Source organism: Haliotis rubra, unplaced genomic scaffold (genome assembly GCF_003918875.1).
Source record: "Haliotis rubra isolate DU_JTF1 unplaced genomic scaffold, ASM391887v1 Scf3, whole genome shotgun sequence".
NCBI classification, from domain to species: Eukaryota; Metazoa; Mollusca; class Gastropoda; order Lepetellida; family Haliotidae; genus Haliotis; species Haliotis rubra.
The window spans coordinates 291,963-311,267 of record NW_025766968.1 but is presented as its reverse complement, the minus strand read 5'-3'; the positions used below and the strand labels follow the sequence as shown (position 1 = coordinate 311,267).

The window sequence follows — 19,305 nt, the reverse complement described above, 5'->3', positions numbered from 1 at the left end:
AGAGCGTATCCGCTCACATTGGGAAACTTTGAATTGGAATAGTTTGGTTCACCGCAAACAAAATATAACGAAAATAGAACGTCCATATCCACAACAAATACTTTCCATGTGATCTGGGTTACATTGACCTAGTGTTACGCATAGCGGAGTTATGCCCCTTATCATTATCGTGTATGACCTCTCTGTCGCCGTTTGGCGTCAGAGAAGAAAATCCATTTTTCACATTTATTGCGCGAGTCATTTTTAATGTTGGCGTATAATGTTACGCATAAGCACATAAATCCAATTCATATACACTTATGTTGTTCAGATATCAGACTGTATTTTCTTCGCTCACACTTTCGAAAAAGATGCCAAAATAAAAAATTAAGTAGCACAGTGCTTTTATCGGTGCGCGATAAAAAGAAGAAATTTACTGTTTTTAACATATAACAAAAATGCTGACAACATTTAGCAAGGTCTGTTTCTCATACCGCAGAGGGAGTTGCACTTATATTTATACCAACGGATAGGAAATTTAGTATTCTACATACCTGTGTAATTTTATAGCCCGTCATTAGATCAGGACCCGCGTGGCGCAATTCGCGCATCGTTCACTTTTCAAAGTGTATGAAAATGTACGCCTGAAAAAAAACTCGGCAGCCAGGGGGTTAAATATGTGGGGGCGGGTGGGATATGTCATCTTCTGATGACCCTTGTTCATGTTTGATACCTTACCACCACAAACATTATAACACGGTCAGTGGTTGGTTAGGAGTATTTGATGTTTAGACACTAGATATGCTTCTTTCAGTTGCAGGGAAAGAGCGTTGTATCTTTGTGTGCAGGGACCAAACCAAGAAGCTGTTGATTGTAAGTCAAATCATAACACTTTGATTGTATCATAAAGAAAAGCATCAAAAAGGAAATGTAATAATAAACTCTTTCGACCAGGTTAATTGAAAAATCTGGCTGGTACTAAGGGTGTTCTGCAACAAAACCAACTTCATTCTTTATAGGAATATTTGCATCTTTCTTGACACCCAAAACAGCTTCTCATACTTTGTCAAGCATATATTTTTGAAAATGACATGTCAAGTGTATATTTGAATAGACTGGCATATCTGATTATCCCAATCAAAAGTTGAATAGTATATTTCATATCGTTATATTTTGCCAATGTTGCAGAACAGAAATCAGCATCTTCCGCCACTCTAAATGTTTGTTTCAACCAGTGGTGCGTGTGTATATTCCAGTGTTATATTATTCATGTATCCCTACATTATTCCTCCCTACAGTGGCTGTAAAGAGAATAAATGAAATTATCCAGAATGGAATGAAGCAAAGAGGGTCTCGATTCTCACCAGCTGTGCGACCCCCAATGAATTTGCCAGGACCCCGTCAAGGGGTACCAATGCATCAGCCACCCCCTCTTATGTCTATTGGACCTCAGCCACCGGGACCCCAGGTACACTACTTCATATTGTGGCTGCTGTTGTACTTGACCAATGAAGATCTAGGTTAGAATTGAGCTCCGGCAACCCATGCTTGGCATAAGAGGCAACTAACAGGATTGGGTGTTCAGGCTCACTGACTTCGTTGACACACGTCATCATATCCCAGTGGTGCAGATTGATGCTCATGATGCTGATCACTGGATTGCCTGGTCCAGACTCTTTTACAGACTTCTGACATATAGCTTGGATACTGCTGAGTGCGGAATTAAACAACACATAAATGCTGTAGTAGTATACACAATGGGGGTACGGGACCAGGTCCTCCCAAGGGCTCAATTAAAAATTGAGCCCTTGAGGAGTCCCGTAATCCGTAACCCCATTGTGTATACTACTACTGAGGTGCATGCAAAATTTGATGACAATCGGTCGAATAGTTTCTGAAATATTGACTTTTAAGTGAGCATGGGGTCGGTCGGAAAAGGCAAAATGTCCAACTCTTTGTCGTAATTAAGTCTTAATTAATCTAATGAAGTCATCGAGAGTGTTCCCAATGCCGTTTTGCTATAGCGTAACCATCTGCCGCGATGCATGCAAAATTTCACGAACATCGGTTAAATAGTTTAGGAAATAATCACTTTTTAGTGAGCATGGGGTCGGTCTGGCGAAAGGCTAACAATCCAACGTATTGTCGTACTTGCTATATATTATCGAGGCGAGAGGTGTTTTTAGCTGAATGAAACGCAGGTCTCGGAAGTCATCACCTCGCTACCGTCTCAGGGGTTGCTTGAGCGAGCACCGTGGACGAGTATAAGTGTGTGTGTCTCTCGGCTCAGCTATGATGATGATGCACGGCCGGCTGACTAGCGAAGCTACAGATGTATGAAAGTGAATGAAACGCATCTCTCGGCAGTTTCCTCTCCGGGTTGTCGTCACCGAGCGAGCGCTGTGGGCGAGTCGCAGTGTGTGGCTCGGCTTGGCTTGTACAGCCGACTGGCTGGCTGGCAACGTTATGTTGATTTCCAATAAATCATACCGCATCTCTCAGCAGTTCCCCGGGTCGACTCGCTGCCGTCTCGGTAGCATTGAGCCAGCGCTGTGGGCGAGTCGCAGTGTGTATGTCTCGGCTCGGCTATTTACCTACAGCTCGCTGAGATGGCTGGCTATGTTATGTTGATGTCTGCGAAACAGTTGATTGTGAATCTCCTATGATTTGTTTGGTTGTCGTAATGAATGCTTGTCGGGCCTGTTGCTTCCCTTGTTCTATGAATTTTTTTTTTCGTTTTCGCAAATGACAGCGTTTTTACGGGACTTGGCCCGAATCTCTTGTTTCATTCTGTGATATTTTGTGATTTCTGATAGCACCAAACGAAACTCTTCTTCGGAGATTTTAGAGTCGGTGAGCGCGGTGGAAATATGATTGTCTATCGTGTTTAACTTTGCTTCGGCTAGAATTATAATTTGGTAGTGTTTCAATGGTTTACGTTGCAGTCTGCGAGATATGAACTTAAGGCTGTTATTTTGATGCCTAGCACCATGGGTGCGGCCACGATGGTGGATAATCAAACATTGACTGAGGACCAATTAAATACTATTTTATAAAAAAAGAGTATATATAAAGAATGGGACTGTACCTAGTCGTGGATGAAGTAGCAAAAACACTGGAAACCGTAGACGGGTTTCGTTTGCGACAGATATGCGAGATCAAACAACAACTAGAACGTGATACGCGGTCGGCATTACAGAAAAATCACAGGGCCGTCAATTCTGTGGCCATTGTTGACAGCGCTCTGGTTCCAGTCAGCATGGGATTAGGCGTAGCAGGTATCGGGTTATTAATATACTTTAAGCTGATGAGGTTCAATAAAATCCTTTTGAAATATAATATCTAGGTTTGCGGTGGGTTTTTTTCCTGGTTGTATACAAAGACGACAACGTTTTTGTTGATGGCGATCTGGTAGCTGATGTAAGCTGTTTGATCTGGTAATGGTTTTACGCTCGTCGACATTCTTCTTCCAGGATTAAACCTCCCAAGCAGTATCCCGTTATTTTTTAGTGAGACACCACCATCATTATTATCCATGATAAGATAGGGGTAGGTCAGGACCAGGTTAATAATCCAGTTTAACTGAGATTCAATGATGACTTCTCGTCCTTTGTACTCGTTGTCTTGTAAGCGCATGGCATACAAGGTGTTTTCCTCGCCGGGCAGATCGAATCCCATCGTGTCCCCGAGATCGGCTAGTGTTACGTTGGGATGATGATGGTTCATCTCGTATATTAATATGTTACGAAATAGTTTTTAATTGGTTATCGGATAATTCCTCGGACGTGCACTTTAAACCCATGAGATGTATGTTGTCGAGTAGGACAATTTTAGTGAGCGACATCGTGTCTTCCACGGTCACAAGAGACCCGTCGAAGCCATCAAAATGAAATCTGTCAAATCGTTGTCGGCAGCGGCACATCGTTATAAAACAGAGAAAACATTACCGGACCGGGTCAGCGTTAGGTACTTGTACCAGCCGGGAGAATACGAGGGAGACAGCAGAAAACGCGCCACAGATCCGATATGGTCCATGAAAACGTACAACGTAGACCTTGTCGACAACAAAGTAGGCGAGGCGAACTTGTACTATTTGAAAGACGGACCGCCGAGAGCATTCGTCAGAGAGGAGTTGATGATCGTACCTCACGACACAGTCCGTTACACATCACCCACCGTGTGATGATAGTTTCTCGTCATGATTTTATATCACTCTTGCATGCCTATTTTTCTGCTTAATGTAGCCAGCCAGCCACCCGTACACCAAGCCGAGAGAGACACATGCACACACACTGCGACTCGTCCACCCACAGCGCTCGGAAGAGCAACCACCCCCGAGGCGACCCGAGCCTTTTTCCTGACCGACCCCCATGCTCACTTAAAAGTCAATATATCAGAAACTATTTGACCGATTTTCATCAAATTTTGCATGCACCTCAGTAGTAGTATACACAATGGGGGTACGGGATTAGGGACTCCTCAAGGGAGGACCTGCCCCCGTACCCCCATTGTGTATACCACTGCCGTTGTACTTATCATTACTTAGAACAACATACATAATTTCAAAAATATACATATCAAAACAATGTCATTTAATCCATGTGGAGATTAAAACAATGTTTATAAAAATTTGACTGGTCTAGACTTCCAACAAAATGATGACAACTTCGCTAGGTTCGTTGTGGAGTAAGTTACAACATGTTGTGTTACTGTCAGGTGACTGTGATCCAGGAGAAGCTGTATATTGGTCTGGAACATGCTCCCCCATCTTTTGATGTGAAGAACAAGATCCTGGGAGTTGGGGTGAGTACACCCTGTGTTTCTGATCAGGGCTCATGTCATACAGCGACGGTTGCTGTATGATCGTTGTAGTTAAACACTCACATACATTTGTAAAGGAAGGACTGCTTATAAAGTGGTGCTCTAGTTGGGGCTATTTTCACTGTTGGGATTGTATTGCAATAGTTTCCCACATTATCATGACAGTATTTTGTGATTATTATGTTAATATCTGTAAAAGAAATGGACGTTAAGTGTTGAAAACAATATCAGAGTTAACCATTTCCCTCCCGTCTCCTACACAAAAAAAGGGAAGTTACTCCTCTCAGATTGTCGTAATCCTTGGTAACCAACACCAAGCAAGTTTGAAATTCAGTGGCAAAAACTGAGTTGTCTGTTGCATGATTTTTGTTGTATTTTCAACTAAATGAATGTTGAAACTGTTGATCAGTATTCTTACTATTGACAATACTATGTTTTACCTTTAAATTCCCATCAGTATAGCACAATCATTGGGAAACAATTGCAGTATATCAATAATTCAGTATAGCGTGACATTCCTATACCTTATGATGGGCATGACAGTGAATGATGCAGTTCTGAATAAATGGGAAATAAACTGTGAGCAACTGAAGATATTTTTGCCACATTTAAGGTATCAAACATGAGGAATGTTCACATTCCAGCATTGTTTTACATGTATAAACTGAGTCAGATCAGCTTTGAAAGGTCATAGCAACGAAAGACAAATTGCTTTTCTCAGGGCTCCTTCTTACAACACATCATGAATGAGACTGGAGCGAAGGTAACACTGAGAGGGAAGGGATCGTGTTTTCTGGACCCGGCAAGAGAGAGAGAAGTCTTTGAACCAATGCATGTACACATACAGTAAGTTGCTGCAGATGTTTGATATTGAAGTAGCTTAATGTATGTTTAATTCCATAGGCAATCAGTTGATAATAGGCCCCCAGCAACCTAACTGTTATGATTTGGGACTGGCTCGTAGAAAGTATGTAGGGGACAACCATTGCCCAAAACCACACTTACATAGTTACATTGTGGTTGCCAGACTGGGATTTATCTGGACATTTTCAAAGGCCAATATTTTCCCCCAGATCTGCAGCAAATGTCACTATGCATTGTAAATGGGATTCTTTTTTATATATTCCTCCTTGGGGTACTTATAAGCATTTAAATGTCCAATTAAAATCCCTACGACAGTTGTAACAATATTTGAATAAAATATTTACAAAACAAAAAACTACATTTTTGTCTTGTGAGACCACCCCTACAGGGCCTCACGGACCCCTACAGCCAAGAGCAGGTAACTCTAGACTATAACGTCGTACCTCACTTTCCATGCTGTCGTTTGATCGACCAGACATGTCCCTTCTCAAGAGATCTGAGTTTGAATTCCTTTCACAATGAGTGCTTCGGAAACAGCTACTGAATGTATGGTTCTCTTTCTTCCATGCATGGGCGATATAGAGATTGTTTCTGAATATTTTCATTCATCTTTTGTTGTAACTTTGTGCCCGTCCAAGTCGGCTTGCCATGTGCTTGTCAAGATGGCGGATGGGTGCCTTCGCTATGCTCATTTTTTCATTGTCTTCCATTAGGGTCTTCAATGTTTAATGTGGTTATAGTGTATTTATGTATACGTTTGTGATCTTTTACGCATTCGTTTAGCAGGTTAGGGTGTTTTTCGTTATATTAGCATTAGTTGTTTATCGCCCATGCGTGTTTTTTGTCTTGTATATATGGGGCACGCTGAAGGACGTTTTTTCACTTTTGCAGTTTAAAACCTGCACTACGTGTCATTAGTCCATTCTCGTCAAAGATACTCATGATGATGATGATGATGCTTGCCTACGATGTTTGACGTAGGGTAACCATGAAGAACAAGGTTGCCCCGCTTGTGCCTGTTTCACGCCTAAAACGATTAAGTCTCGGCGGGCGGATACACTGTTTTACAGCAATATGATCAGGCCCCGATTTCTCGAAACAAACTTAAGTTTTTACTCAAATTTCAAACTGAGTTTAAAAATTTGAAACAGCTGAATTTTTAACTCAAGTGCATTTTTAAATAAAAAAAGACCAAGTAATCTATCCACCAAACTCAAATTGTCTACTAAGTTTGAGTTTAATATTGATTTCAGTTTATTCTGGGAAATGCATTTTCCTGGCTTTTCTTAAATTTGAGTCAAAACTCAGACTTAAGTTTGTTTCGAGAAATCGGGGCCTGGGCGGGGGGTGATATCTGGGCTCAGGATCCCCCGTCCAAGTGTTCACATAAAAAGAAGGTGCCTTCTGGGCCTCCTCCTCCTCGTCGTCTAAAAAAGCCAAAAGTCGTCTCCTGCCCCTGTCTCTGCCTCCCCTACTCCTCCCGTTAGTCCAGCGCCTGTGGTAACATTTGATGCATTATCAAGTTTGTTTCAGGAGTAGATGTCGTCCGTGAAATCTTTGACACGGCGCTGTCTGGGTTCCGTAAGGAGCTCAGCACGCCTGTCATCAGGGACGGATCGGTCACATCTGTGTGTGTGTGTGTGTGTGTGTGTCTGTGTGTGTGTGTGTGTGTTTGTTTGTGTGTGGTGTGTGTGTGTGTGTGTGTGTGTGTGTGTGTGTGTGTGTGTTTGTGGATGCGGCCCGAGTTCAGGCTCGGGGATCGCTCCTCCCTCCTGGGGCATTGCAAGTAGTGCGGGAGGCCTCCACGGCGGTGTCAACCTTCAAGGATTCTAAACCCTTGTTGGAACACCCCTCGATATTCTCGTGAAACTGGGCTGGATTATCAACCTCAAGAAATCAGAACTCGTTCCAACGCAGGATCTGGTGGGGGGTCCTGGGCGACCACTCAGTCTCAGGCCTATGGTCGGAGCAGGAAGTCAGCCTGCACATCAATGTGTTAAGAGTTGAGAGCAGTCCGCTGGGTGTTCGAGAGCTTTCTGGAGTTTGTTCGTGTCTGCGTGGTTCGCCTAGAAATGGACAACCAGACGGCTATGACTTACATCATAAAGCAAGGCGGCATGGTGTCTCCGTCAGTCCTTCAGGAGACATGGCAGTTTCTACTGTGGTGCGACCAGTTCAACATTCAGGTTTTGCCTGTTTATCTCACGGGGGTAGACAACGTTCGTGCAGATGCTCTGTCACCGCGTGCGTATACTAGCCTCACACGAGTGGATGCTCGATCGGGGGATATTCGGGATTATCTCGCAGTTGTTCAGGTCGTTCCAGGTGGATCTGTTTGCCTCTGGGGTGACGAATCAGGTACCAGTGTTTTGTTCTCGGATTCCGGATCTGAGAGCGATAACCAACGACGCCTTTCAGCTCGATTGGACGGACAGGATACTGTGGGTGTTCCCACCGATACCACTAGGGCTGGGACAATTCACCGATGCATCGATGAATCGCGATACATTTAAGTTTGATACAGATATCGTATCGTCGACTGGTGTATCGATACAAAACGATACACAACTATTTTTTCAAAACATTATTATCTTAAACATGTTACAGTACTTATTTAGAGAAAAATACCCAAGTATGATGGAGTTACTTGTTTATTACAAAGTGTTGTTGTTAAACACAAATACCTTGAAATAAATCATTGTAAATCTTGATACCGTGTCATTCTTTCTGAGTGTATGTATCGTGATATGTATCATATTGCAGGTAAAATATCGCGATATGTATCGTATCGTGACATAGTGTATTGTCCCAGCCCCAGATACCACTGATTTCCAAGGTCCTGTCGCAGCTAGCCGCTCAACCAGCTCGACTACTTGTGCTTCTTGCACCCTTTGGTGTCTCAAAGCTGGTTTCCGGTAATCCTCAGGTTTCTGGCTCAGCCTCCTGTACTATTACCTTTTCGGACGGACCTACTATCCCAGAACGAGCGCCCCACCCGAATCCCAGGATTCAGTGGGTGGCTTGGCCGCTATCTGGAATCGCTTCCAAGAGAGAGGAATTCCTGCACCAGTTGCAGAAACAATTCTGGCTTCGCGGAGGGATTAGACAAACGTTCAGTATAAGGATAGATAGGCCTATTATGCGCGCTGGTGTGTCAGCAGGGGGATTCTCGATCCCTTTTCTGCAGATTTAGTCTCTATGTTAGAATTCCTCTAGTCTCAGTTGGAAGCCGGTCTAGCGGCCTCAACAGTTCGAGGATATTCAACGGCTATTTCGTCATTCCATATTCCTGTTGACGCTGCACTCTTGGGGCAGCACCCTCTGTTTCAGCGCTTTTTAGCAGGCGTGGACAGAATCCATCCGACTGTCCGGCGGATTAGTCCCCCATGGGACTTGTCAATCATTCTAGATTGGCTGTCCTGTCCACTGTTTCACAATCTGTTGGCTCTTTCCCTCCAGCTATTGATGTGGAAGGCAGCTTTTCTTCAGGCAGACGGGTAGGCGATATTCATGCAATGTCAGCCGACCCCGCGCTAACTGTTTTTCACAAAGATAGAGTTAGCATTCGGTTGCCTGATACTTACCGTCCTAAGAGAGGTCATATCCCACCTGAAGGTTTGAAGGCTCATTCGGTTAGGGCAGTTGCCACATCGAAGGCATACGCTGCGGCCCTGCCCATTGAGGAGATCTACTCCGCAGCTATTTGGAGCCGACCGAGTACGTTCATCCGTCACTATCAACTTGACAGACACTCCAGCGAGCGTGCTCGGTTCAGTCAGTCATTTCTCTCGAGTGGGCAGGGTTTCACCTCTATAGCTGATTGAGCTTTGAGGTTTTATGACGAGATCCAGTTATCTGCCGTTTTAACTGGTGTCGGGTATTTAAAACTATTCTACCTTTCCCCTTGGTGTTGGGTTTTATGGTGGTGGTGTTTATCCCATGTACTTTGCATTCCTCCGTACTGCACTAGACCAATTGCCTTGGAAACCTTTGCTTGTGAGGCAAATTTATTCTTGGGTTTATTGCTAGATTCCCTTACCTTCACTTTCGCTTAATTATGGGAGGGAGGGGGACTGTCTAATGCAGTTTACATTAGCGAGGTTTTGCATTATAAAGCTAGTATGTTCGACCCCTGACCCTGGCTCATGCCCCCAACCGATTGGCTGTGGTGGACACGTAACCAGGTAAGTGAGATTTTACCGCAAGTTTTAGTTTGGCAATTCCTCTTGTTGTCGGGTTTGTTCTACGAGACAGATTGCCGCTCCCTGACTCAGTCTTTAGGAATCTGTCTTATGCTTATAAGTTCCCAAGGAGGAATATATGAAAAAGAATCGAACAAACCTGTAGAGATTGCAGATTCTTTGAATATATTCCTCCTTGGGGTATGACCGCCCACCTCCCCACATTCTTTCTGATTATGTTCAGCATGGAAAGTGAGGTCCGTGGGGCCCTGTAGGGGTGGTCTCACAAGACAAAAATGTAGTTTTTTGTTTTGTAAATATTTTATTCAAGGTCACATGCAACGTAAAACACAACTTTGCAGATTCTGATACCTTTCGGTATGGATTTACGAAACAAATCATCAAAAATGCAAATTCAACTTATAAAGATGAAAAATAACGCGATGAAAAAACCCGCGCGAAATCAGAGTTCAAACGATTCACTAATTTTCCCTCAGCGCTTGGGGGAAAAGTGGTTTCAACAGCTAGGCTGCACCTCGCTGGGCTGCGCTCATAGCACATGCGCAGTGAAATAGGTTCACGCAGCTTGTAAGTGGGTTGTCCGGTGAATACCGGTGAAGGCTTTGGTGTGAGCTATTTTTCTAATGTGATACTTGTACACATGACATGTTATGGTGTCTGTTTTCATTTGATTGCATTGAATGCATCATTACTCCTGTAAGAATTTCTATTGTGTGATTAAGTACCACACCATGCACAAGCAATATTTGGTTTTAAACTGCAACAGACCTACACACTATAAGCCATCTGTAATGTATTTACACATACAATCTGTTTTCTGTTAACAGGTTTTGAAGTATCATTTATGACAGTTTTTACTGAGTGCTGTTTGTTTTTCCCCAGACACACATCAATGGTGGGACTACAGCAAGCGAAGCAGCTGGCGGAAAATCTCATTCAAACAGTAAGTACATTTTCAATGACTATGGTTTTGAATATGTCACTGGTAAGATACATCTCATCAACGTGTTTACATTTCTGAAGAGGGTTGTGATGTATTGTGGATGAATAATACTCTGATGAATTATCCAATGAAATTCTCGTGCTGAAACATAAATTCATGTATTCAGTGAAGACAAAAGCATGTTTCATATGATAATCTAAATAAAGCTTTGGGGAAGATGCCATATATCTTTGGCTCAATTATTTTGAACATATTGGCTTCATATATCATATATGTAGGAAATATTAACTTAACCTTTTCTTTACTAACTAAAGATTTTTTTCAGCTAGGGTTGGTCTTAAGGAAGTTCATGGGGACTATACGTGAGCTGATGTTGAAAATCTACACTTTTTTTGTCCTTTTGGCTGGTCATTTTTTTGCATTGAGAGAAAAAAATCACTCATGAAAACAAAACCTATTTCTGTCAGTTCACAGATATTCGAGACATCAAACATATCCACTATGTGAAAAGGGGAAAATGATATTTTCCAAAAAGAATGTGTTTGTACATGACATCATTTGTTATTGTCATATTTATTTCCTTGTTCACAGCTGTAATGAATGAAAGGATTGTGTATTTGAGTTCTTCTTTTTATTATTTTGAGATGGTTTCTCTCCATTATTGAGCTTTGGAAATGTAGAAGTTAGCTTAAGGGTAATGTCCATTTTGTCCTTGGACACTGATTAGCTAACTTTAACGCATACCTTTTTCAGTGTCTTATATGAATATCAAAATAAGTCAATTAAGCTTAGGATCAATAGAACTTGAAAGATTGTTTGAAACTAAATAGTATGGTAAGGACTGGAAAATGTATTGTTTGGAACTATGTAATTCATTGTTAGGAACAAGGTTTTTAGTTGTTAAGAACTAAATAATATGTCATTAGAGCAATATAGTGCATTAAGCGTTGAAAATGGAATTAACTTATTGCAAAATGTAGTTCGACTTAGTGTTGATTATGTATTAAACACTCAGATGCATATCCCCAGACTACAGCAGTGTGGTAGGACTATTTTAAGCTCTATTTTGTATTATTGTTTTATACCCGAACAAAAATGGTTGGGGGTATATAGTTACACCAAGGAATTCTGTCTGTCTGTCCACCTGAATACATTTTTGTTAAACCAATAACTTAAAAACTATTGGTTGAATTCTTTTCAAATTTGGGAACAGCCTTATTAGTCTATAGGGGAGGTGCAATGCACATTATGACTATGATATTTTGAGTTTTCCAAGAATTACAGTAATTTTAAGAATTTGAATTTTGAAAGTTTGTTCAACCAATAACTTGATAACTATTGGTTGGATTGTTTTCAAATTTGGGGGCCACGTTCTTAAGTCTCAAGGAGAGATGCAATGCACATTTTGACTATGATATTTTAGGTTTTCCAAGAATTACAGTAATTTAAGAATTTGAATTTAGAAATAGTGTTTTAAAATTTTGGGGACAACTCTCCATATCTAAGAATGGTGCAATGCAAAGTTATATTTTCATATATTTAATATTTTGAGAATGATCACAACTTACATCCCAGATCAAATTTGTTCAACCAATAACTTTACAATCATTAAATGGATGCTGTTCAGATTTTAGTAATGGCTTCTTTGTTTATAGCTGTTCATTATAAGTTGGGTGTCACAGTCAGGGATTTCCGTGAGCCATGCTCACACTTTTTGGCTACTTTAATTTGGATTATTTTGGCAAATGAAGAACCATGAAAGTGAGTGTGTGTGGGTATGATTGTGAGGCATGCTGAGGTATTAGTGCAGGTATGCTGAAAATGAAAAAAGGTGTTTCCAACATGTTACCATGAATCAGTTTTTGTGGCACTTACACGTAGTGATTTTAAAATACATGGACAACTTCTGTGTTACTATATATTAAGAGAAAAAATTCTTGCATTTTAACACGTTTACCTGTGCTTCCAATATTTTACAGCAGTGTTTGTAATGGAGGACTTTTTCCATAATCTGGACTTCCAACATTTTTTTATTGCTTTAAACTTTGAAAAGTTATTGATGTACCGGTATTTGAAACATTATGGTACTGACATAACCTCAAAAAACATCTTGGATCTTTCAAGTGTTTCAGTTTGATAATTGTCAACAAAAACATTCACACTTGATTCAGTTTTCGATCTTCTGTGTGGTATAGCAGGTGCTTGATAACTCCCTTCTGTGATAACAGCTGGGTGGGTGGAGTGTGTTGGCTCCTGACACCATGGAGGCCTAGTAACGCCATAATACATTCAATAAGGACCTGTGTGTAAAGCTATATACACATCATACTGTCAATCAGATCTTAATCACTTCAACATTCTACTGTAACTAGTGTCTAACTGCTGGGTATGTTTGTGTGATGTTCTTTGTAACGTTTGTGTGGTGTCCTAAGTATGTTTGTATGGGTATGTTGACCATTTTAGTTGATGACTTCTGCTGTGTAGTGGTGGGATCTTGTCAGACTTACCAAATGGGAAATAAGTGTATGAAAATAGGATGATTCTTTACCACTATTGTCATAACATTGTTCTTTTACATTCCATCACAATGCTTTCCAGAGCAGATACTTGCAGGTCTGCATGCATTTATCACCAGTACTTTCAACTGCTTATGTTGCTGTACTAGATGTGATACTATAAGCACTGTTGTCATGGAAAGGAGGAGATGATGTGTTCTAAGAATTTGAAAATTTACCATGAGAAAACTAACCCACCTGCACCTCAAACTCTATTGTTTCAGCTTGGCACTGGTATTATTAGATCACATAGCAGAAGCACCGGAGTTCTGTAGAAGGGAATGGTTTCAGGTTATGCTTGACAGAGTCTCAGTTTGTTCTCTAATGTTGGTGTTTTGGGTTTACTATCTATTCCGATTATAGCAATAAAGTTGACATTTTGCATGGATGCAGGTCTTCAAAGCCTGTACACAAATGCATAAATATTTTGATTACCATTGCAATCATGATAAGGAAGGTTTCAGTAGATGTTGTAATTGTTTATAGCAGGCTCAGCATGCTGTCAATCTCACTACTGATGGCATGTTTTCACACTTATCTTTTTGTTTGAAAGGAAATAGTTTCATTTCTTTTTTTGTTATTCCTCATTGCAGGTGTCACCATTTGGGGTTAATCATCGTGTCACTCATATCTTATTTTATGAAATTGATGACAAGTTGTATTATAAAACAACAGAGGCTTGTAATCTATTCTGGTTTACTGGACTGTCTCTAGTCCATGAGGTGTATTCCGCATGGCAACTAAATAACGCTCTCTGCATCAATTTTTTGTGTCCTTCACTTAAGATGTAATGATGTCGCCAGGTTTCATGACATGAACACACAAAATACTACCAGAGAGAAACTGATTTTTAAAATATTTATTTCCTGTATGATGCTTTTGATTGTCAACATCCAGAAATAAGTCCTTGTAATGGATTGGGGCCCCACTGGCCATGTCTTCGGCCTCCCAGTCTACTGTGCAGAGTTGTATCCTTTGGTCAGAAAGCTACAACCTGGGTTCAAATCTCAGTTCAACCTTATGTTTCTTTTTGTCAGCTGGGCGGTGGGGTAGCCTTGTGGTTAAAGCGTTTGCTTGTCATGCCGAAGACCCGGGTTCGATTTCCCACATGGGTACAATGTGTGAAGGCCATTTCTGTTGTCCGCCATGATATTGCTGGAATATTGCAAAAAAGCGGCGTAAAACTAAACTCAATCACTCACTGTTGTCAGCATGATACTTGTGCTCATGGGGTGTAAACATCTAAGACGTGTATTACTTTGGGCTTCCCTTCAACATCCAGCTGACTCGCTGGGATGTTACTGGAATGTTGCAGCATTGAATTCAGCCTTACTCACTCTTAATAAATGTTTGCTTTGGTGAGCGAAATTGGTACATCTTGATTACAGGGATACCAGAGTTGACGCACAGAAGAGAATTGTGTCATTGTGTTCGAAGAAACATTAAATGACAAATCGTTGTTAAGGGTGTGTAGAAGATGTTGCAAAATACATGCATATGAAATAGTTAACAACACAGGGTGCATGACTTAGGTTTCGGATCCCACCACTAGTAGAAGTGTATGTCTGTGTGTGTTCAGAGCGTGAGTACCCTTATACAGCTGTGAACACGTCTAGTCAGCAAGAGACAATTTTCATCTCCCAGACTATTTTAGATGACTCCTGTGTTCTTCCTCAGAGTATATAGAGCAGAAATATCAATCTGGAAATGAAAATTTATGTTATACTGCATGTTTTTCAGCTTGGGTTTTATTATAAACACTTGATTAATCAAAACCATTCGTGTTCAAGATTTAAAGGGAGGCAACTCCCGATTTTCCGCAGATCAAGATCTTGCAAGGCAAATGTTTACTGCAGATGTCAAAACTTTTGGTTGGATTATTAAAGAAAATAAACTTGCTGGCTAGATTTGTAAGTGATTTTTCTGGAAAGTTGTACATCTGTGAACAGAAGGTATTGATGTATGGGACCTGTCGTCCCAGGTCGGCTAACCATGATGGTACATGTTTATTCTAGGTGCAGCAGGAGTATGCCTCTTTTCAACAAGCTCTAGCTGCGATGCCCACCCAAGTTAATCCAGGAACAGCCGCCTTGTTTGCTGGCATTCAGCAGAGTAAGTCTGCAGTAACTTAAACCTACGCTTCTGATGCATTATTTTATCAGGAGCCTACTGCAGTGCTAGAAGTGGTCAAGGTGGAGACGGTTCTAAGATGTTCCCAGTGCTGGTATTTTTGTAGTGTTTTGTTGATTTCCAAAGTTGTTGTGAAGTTATTATGGACTTCAGATGTTTTCAGAAATTACATTTGGACTTATAATGGAGTGGTCATTTGTCATATGTCTAGTTGACAAATATTAGTTAATAATGGCAAAATTACTCTTGAGATACAACTCAAATGAAATGACGGCCTGAACATACATTTCATGAAACATCCAAAGTCCTTTTAGTATATTTTAGACAATGAGGCTGGTGGCGGATGACCATTTTTCATGATTCTTCTGGAGATAAGGATATCCGGACATCATTCTTTAATGATTTGATTTCCATTTCTTTTGTCATGCTTGTAGGTGGGGATGTTGGAGGATATGCTGTGATTTTTATTTTAATTCTATGGAATTGCTGTAGAGAGCTCTGCTGATAAAACTGACTTATTTCTTACTATGGCTGTTTCAAATTGGACGATAATTTGATGTTATGACAATTGATATTCTTTTGTTAAGGATTGTTTTCAGACATGTTTTCATCAATGCTCAGTTTAGTTTTGAAAGGTTTGACACATTTAAATTCATGTAGATTGAGAATTCAAGAGTTAATCTTTCTGTATTCTTCTGTAGCTGAGGACCTGCAAAAGCTGCATGGACAGCAGTATTAGTATTTATATGCATGTCTGTGATGATAGGGATGGAGAGAATCTTGTCAGTGTGGAACAGGCAAGGCTGATTTAATCCACTTATTGATGGAGGTAAAGAAGGTGGTTTAGCGGAAGGTATGCTCTACTACTGATACAATCCTCCAAGAGAAAAAAGACTGGTGCTGCAGATGTTTAGAGGCAAGCAACTCTTGAACACTACACACCAGTCGACAGTTGTCAACTATTCCAGCTTATGAGGATGGTACACTTTGATGTACCTTTGTCTTTTTTTCAGATGCAGAGAAAAGAAGTTTGTACTCAAATATCTTGTGTTGGTTCTGTCAGCTGCTCAAACCATTTATTATTGGGTGTGATAATGAGAGATATGATTCTTGTTCAAATTACAGATGATGAATTAATAATTTATTTTTTTTCTTCACATTTCAGATGACAACTTAACTACATGAGGTAACCCCTGTTAAAAGGGTGTATTTGAGCTTGCGATTCTCTGGAAGAATAAGGTCTTGCATTAGAAAAGAATGAAAGGAATCATTTTTGTGTTTGTAAACAAAATACATATGCGCTATGTTGTTTTTCAGAGTTTAACCGTTGTTTTATACTTTTCAATTTACTTTTCAGATTCATAAGGAATGGCTTCTGTAATAAGTTTTCTTCTTTCTTATTTAAATATATATATATTATTTTATTTTCAGAAAGAATTATGCAGAAAGCTTGTTCATGGATGCAGTTTTTCCAGAAACCTAAGTGTTGTTACTGTGAAACATTAAGCATACTAAAATTTGTAGTTGCTTTGAGCTATTGTGAAATAGGGTATGAACAGTCAGGATCTCGTGCCACAAACCGATCCTGGTGCTGTGACTGCTGAAATCTAGCTACATATAGAAGTTTAGACAGCTATAGTGCTGAGATTGCTTTGTGGGACGAGACTCTTGATAATCGTGGATAGATACACGTCTAAGGCAGATACTACAAATAATAAGAGGTTTATCATGTTTGTATCAAAGTTTTGAGTTATTTAGCTGTGCTTGTTGGAACTTGAAATTAGAATCTTGATACTGAATTTTATTTCACGATCACCTCCTTTTTCACACTTCCTGTTGAATATGATATCATTAGTTGAACAATACAGTAGCAGTCCAGTATTTATCTGTTTCCATAGGTTTCAAACTACATGTAACAACATATTTCAGCAAGTACAAAGCTACAACTCAACTTGTTTCCAAACATTTAAGAGACTACATTGAGAACTAGATTGGCTCATGGTTCTTCTGTATTGAAAATACTCATTTTATTTGGCTCTGAAACAAAAGTCAAAATTGATGTAAATATATTTTGCTATGATCTTATGGTTTATGGGAAAGTATGCTTGGTGTTATTTGTGCCAGGATGTGGTTTGGTGATCTGTCTCACGAGTATGTCTCCATCTTGCAGCTTCACTGCCAGGGAACACCTTGTTTACCCATCAGCCAGGCATCACCACCTTCTCTCACCTGCAACAACAGCCTCTTGCACAGGTTGCTGCACCAGGTATGTCAACAGCCTTGTCTACTTCCCCTGTTAACATTATCCATGTATCATAATATATGAAGTCTCACTGTGACCAGGAGGTGTCTGGTCCAGAATCGATTATTTATATCATATAGCTGAGTACAGTAAACAAACAAACACAAGGCAAACTGAATCATTGTTGATCGTTGCATTCCTTGGGCATGCCGGAAACCTATAATAGTGGCTTCAGTTCCCATTCACTTGTTTGTCAGCTTGTCGGTTTAACCAAACTGGTAAAGGCGTAAGACATACATCACATCAGGCTATCCCAGTGCTGCAGCCAGACTGTGTGATTGCGGGAGTCCCGCTAATTGTACTTATCTTCACTCTTTATTAATAACTGCATGTGCCAACAATGGAGCAAATTTATAATTGATAATGTGTTTTTATATATGAGGCACGTAATTAATTTCAAAATACTACTAATTTCATTGAAAGTGATGTCAAACATTTGAAAATAAAAATATTGAAACTTCCGGAATTCAAAACGAGGCTTCCTAAGCTCTGCACATTGCTAGTACGTATATTTGCATACAAAACTGTTATATGAATCACTGTAAGGAGCTTGTTTCATCACTTTGTTTGGCAATCAAAATGTCAAAGAGAAGGATTAAAGATTTTTTCACTTTTGGTTGTTGGCCCACATTTTCTAAAGGTATGGGCCTACTGGCCCTTTCAAAGGAATTCCTGGCTGCAGCACTGCTTTCCACCTGCATAGGTTGACGTGCCATGATATGACTGGAATACTGATCCATATTGTAGTTTGTATTTAACAGCTTGTGCTGTTCATTTTGTACGATGATTTGTGTTATATTTCATGATATGTATTGTATCCTGACTCACTGTATCAACTCTGCCCTACTACTTGTTACCATGAGTAGTTAGTCCACAACTTGATTATTGTTGTCCCCTGCCGCAGTGCGGAACAGGGGACTATGTATTCAGCGGCGTCCGTATGCCCGTGCGTCCGTCACATACGTCCCGATTCTTGTTAACGCGATCTCTCATGAACTGTTGTACCCAATGTCTTCAAATTTGGTGACAGCCTACATTGGGGTTTTTATGCAGACACCAGTTGATTTGGGTGACTTTGACCTTATCTTCAAGGTCACCACGGCATTTTGACCACTTTTCAAACTCTTGTTAAGGCGATATCTCATAAAATATTGTACCCAATGTCTTCAATTATGTCGACAGCCTACATTGGGTGATTATACAGACACCAGTCAGGCATCTTGTATGTGACAAAAAAATAAAAAGTAGTAAATGTGTTATAAATATTCCATTCTTTAGCGGTTGGAGACATTGCCATATCAGTGGCAAACACTCATTATATGTAATCAAAGGCAAAACAAACTGGTCAACTGGACAAACAGTACAAAACGTTTGTGGAAGGAATTTGTAGATTGCTAAGGAGAATGTAAAATATTTCTTATATCGATTTTTCATATAATCTATCATGTATCTTTAGTCCAATTATGAAATGTGATTTGTGGTAGCATCTTTACATAAACAAACCAACAA

The 19,305-nt window shown here is 40.3% G+C and overlaps 1 protein-coding gene across 1 annotated transcript in view; it reads left to right on the top strand.

The window, feature by feature from the left end:
• LOC124282392 (KH homology domain-containing protein 4-like) overlaps nt 1-19,305 on the top strand; it is a 32,238-nt gene that overhangs the window by 7,308 nt on the left and 5,625 nt on the right. Inside the window, exons 5-11 of the mRNA XM_046718365.1 lie at nt 800-852; nt 1,278-1,447; nt 4,696-4,782; nt 5,522-5,646; nt 10,749-10,809; nt 15,380-15,476; nt 17,665-17,760. Coding sequence (XP_046574321.1) covers nt 800-852; nt 1,278-1,447; nt 4,696-4,782; nt 5,522-5,646; nt 10,749-10,809; nt 15,380-15,476; nt 17,665-17,760 — 689 coding nt within the window. The remainder of the gene's footprint in view (nt 1-799; nt 853-1,277; nt 1,448-4,695; nt 4,783-5,521; nt 5,647-10,748; nt 10,810-15,379; nt 15,477-17,664; nt 17,761-19,305) is intronic.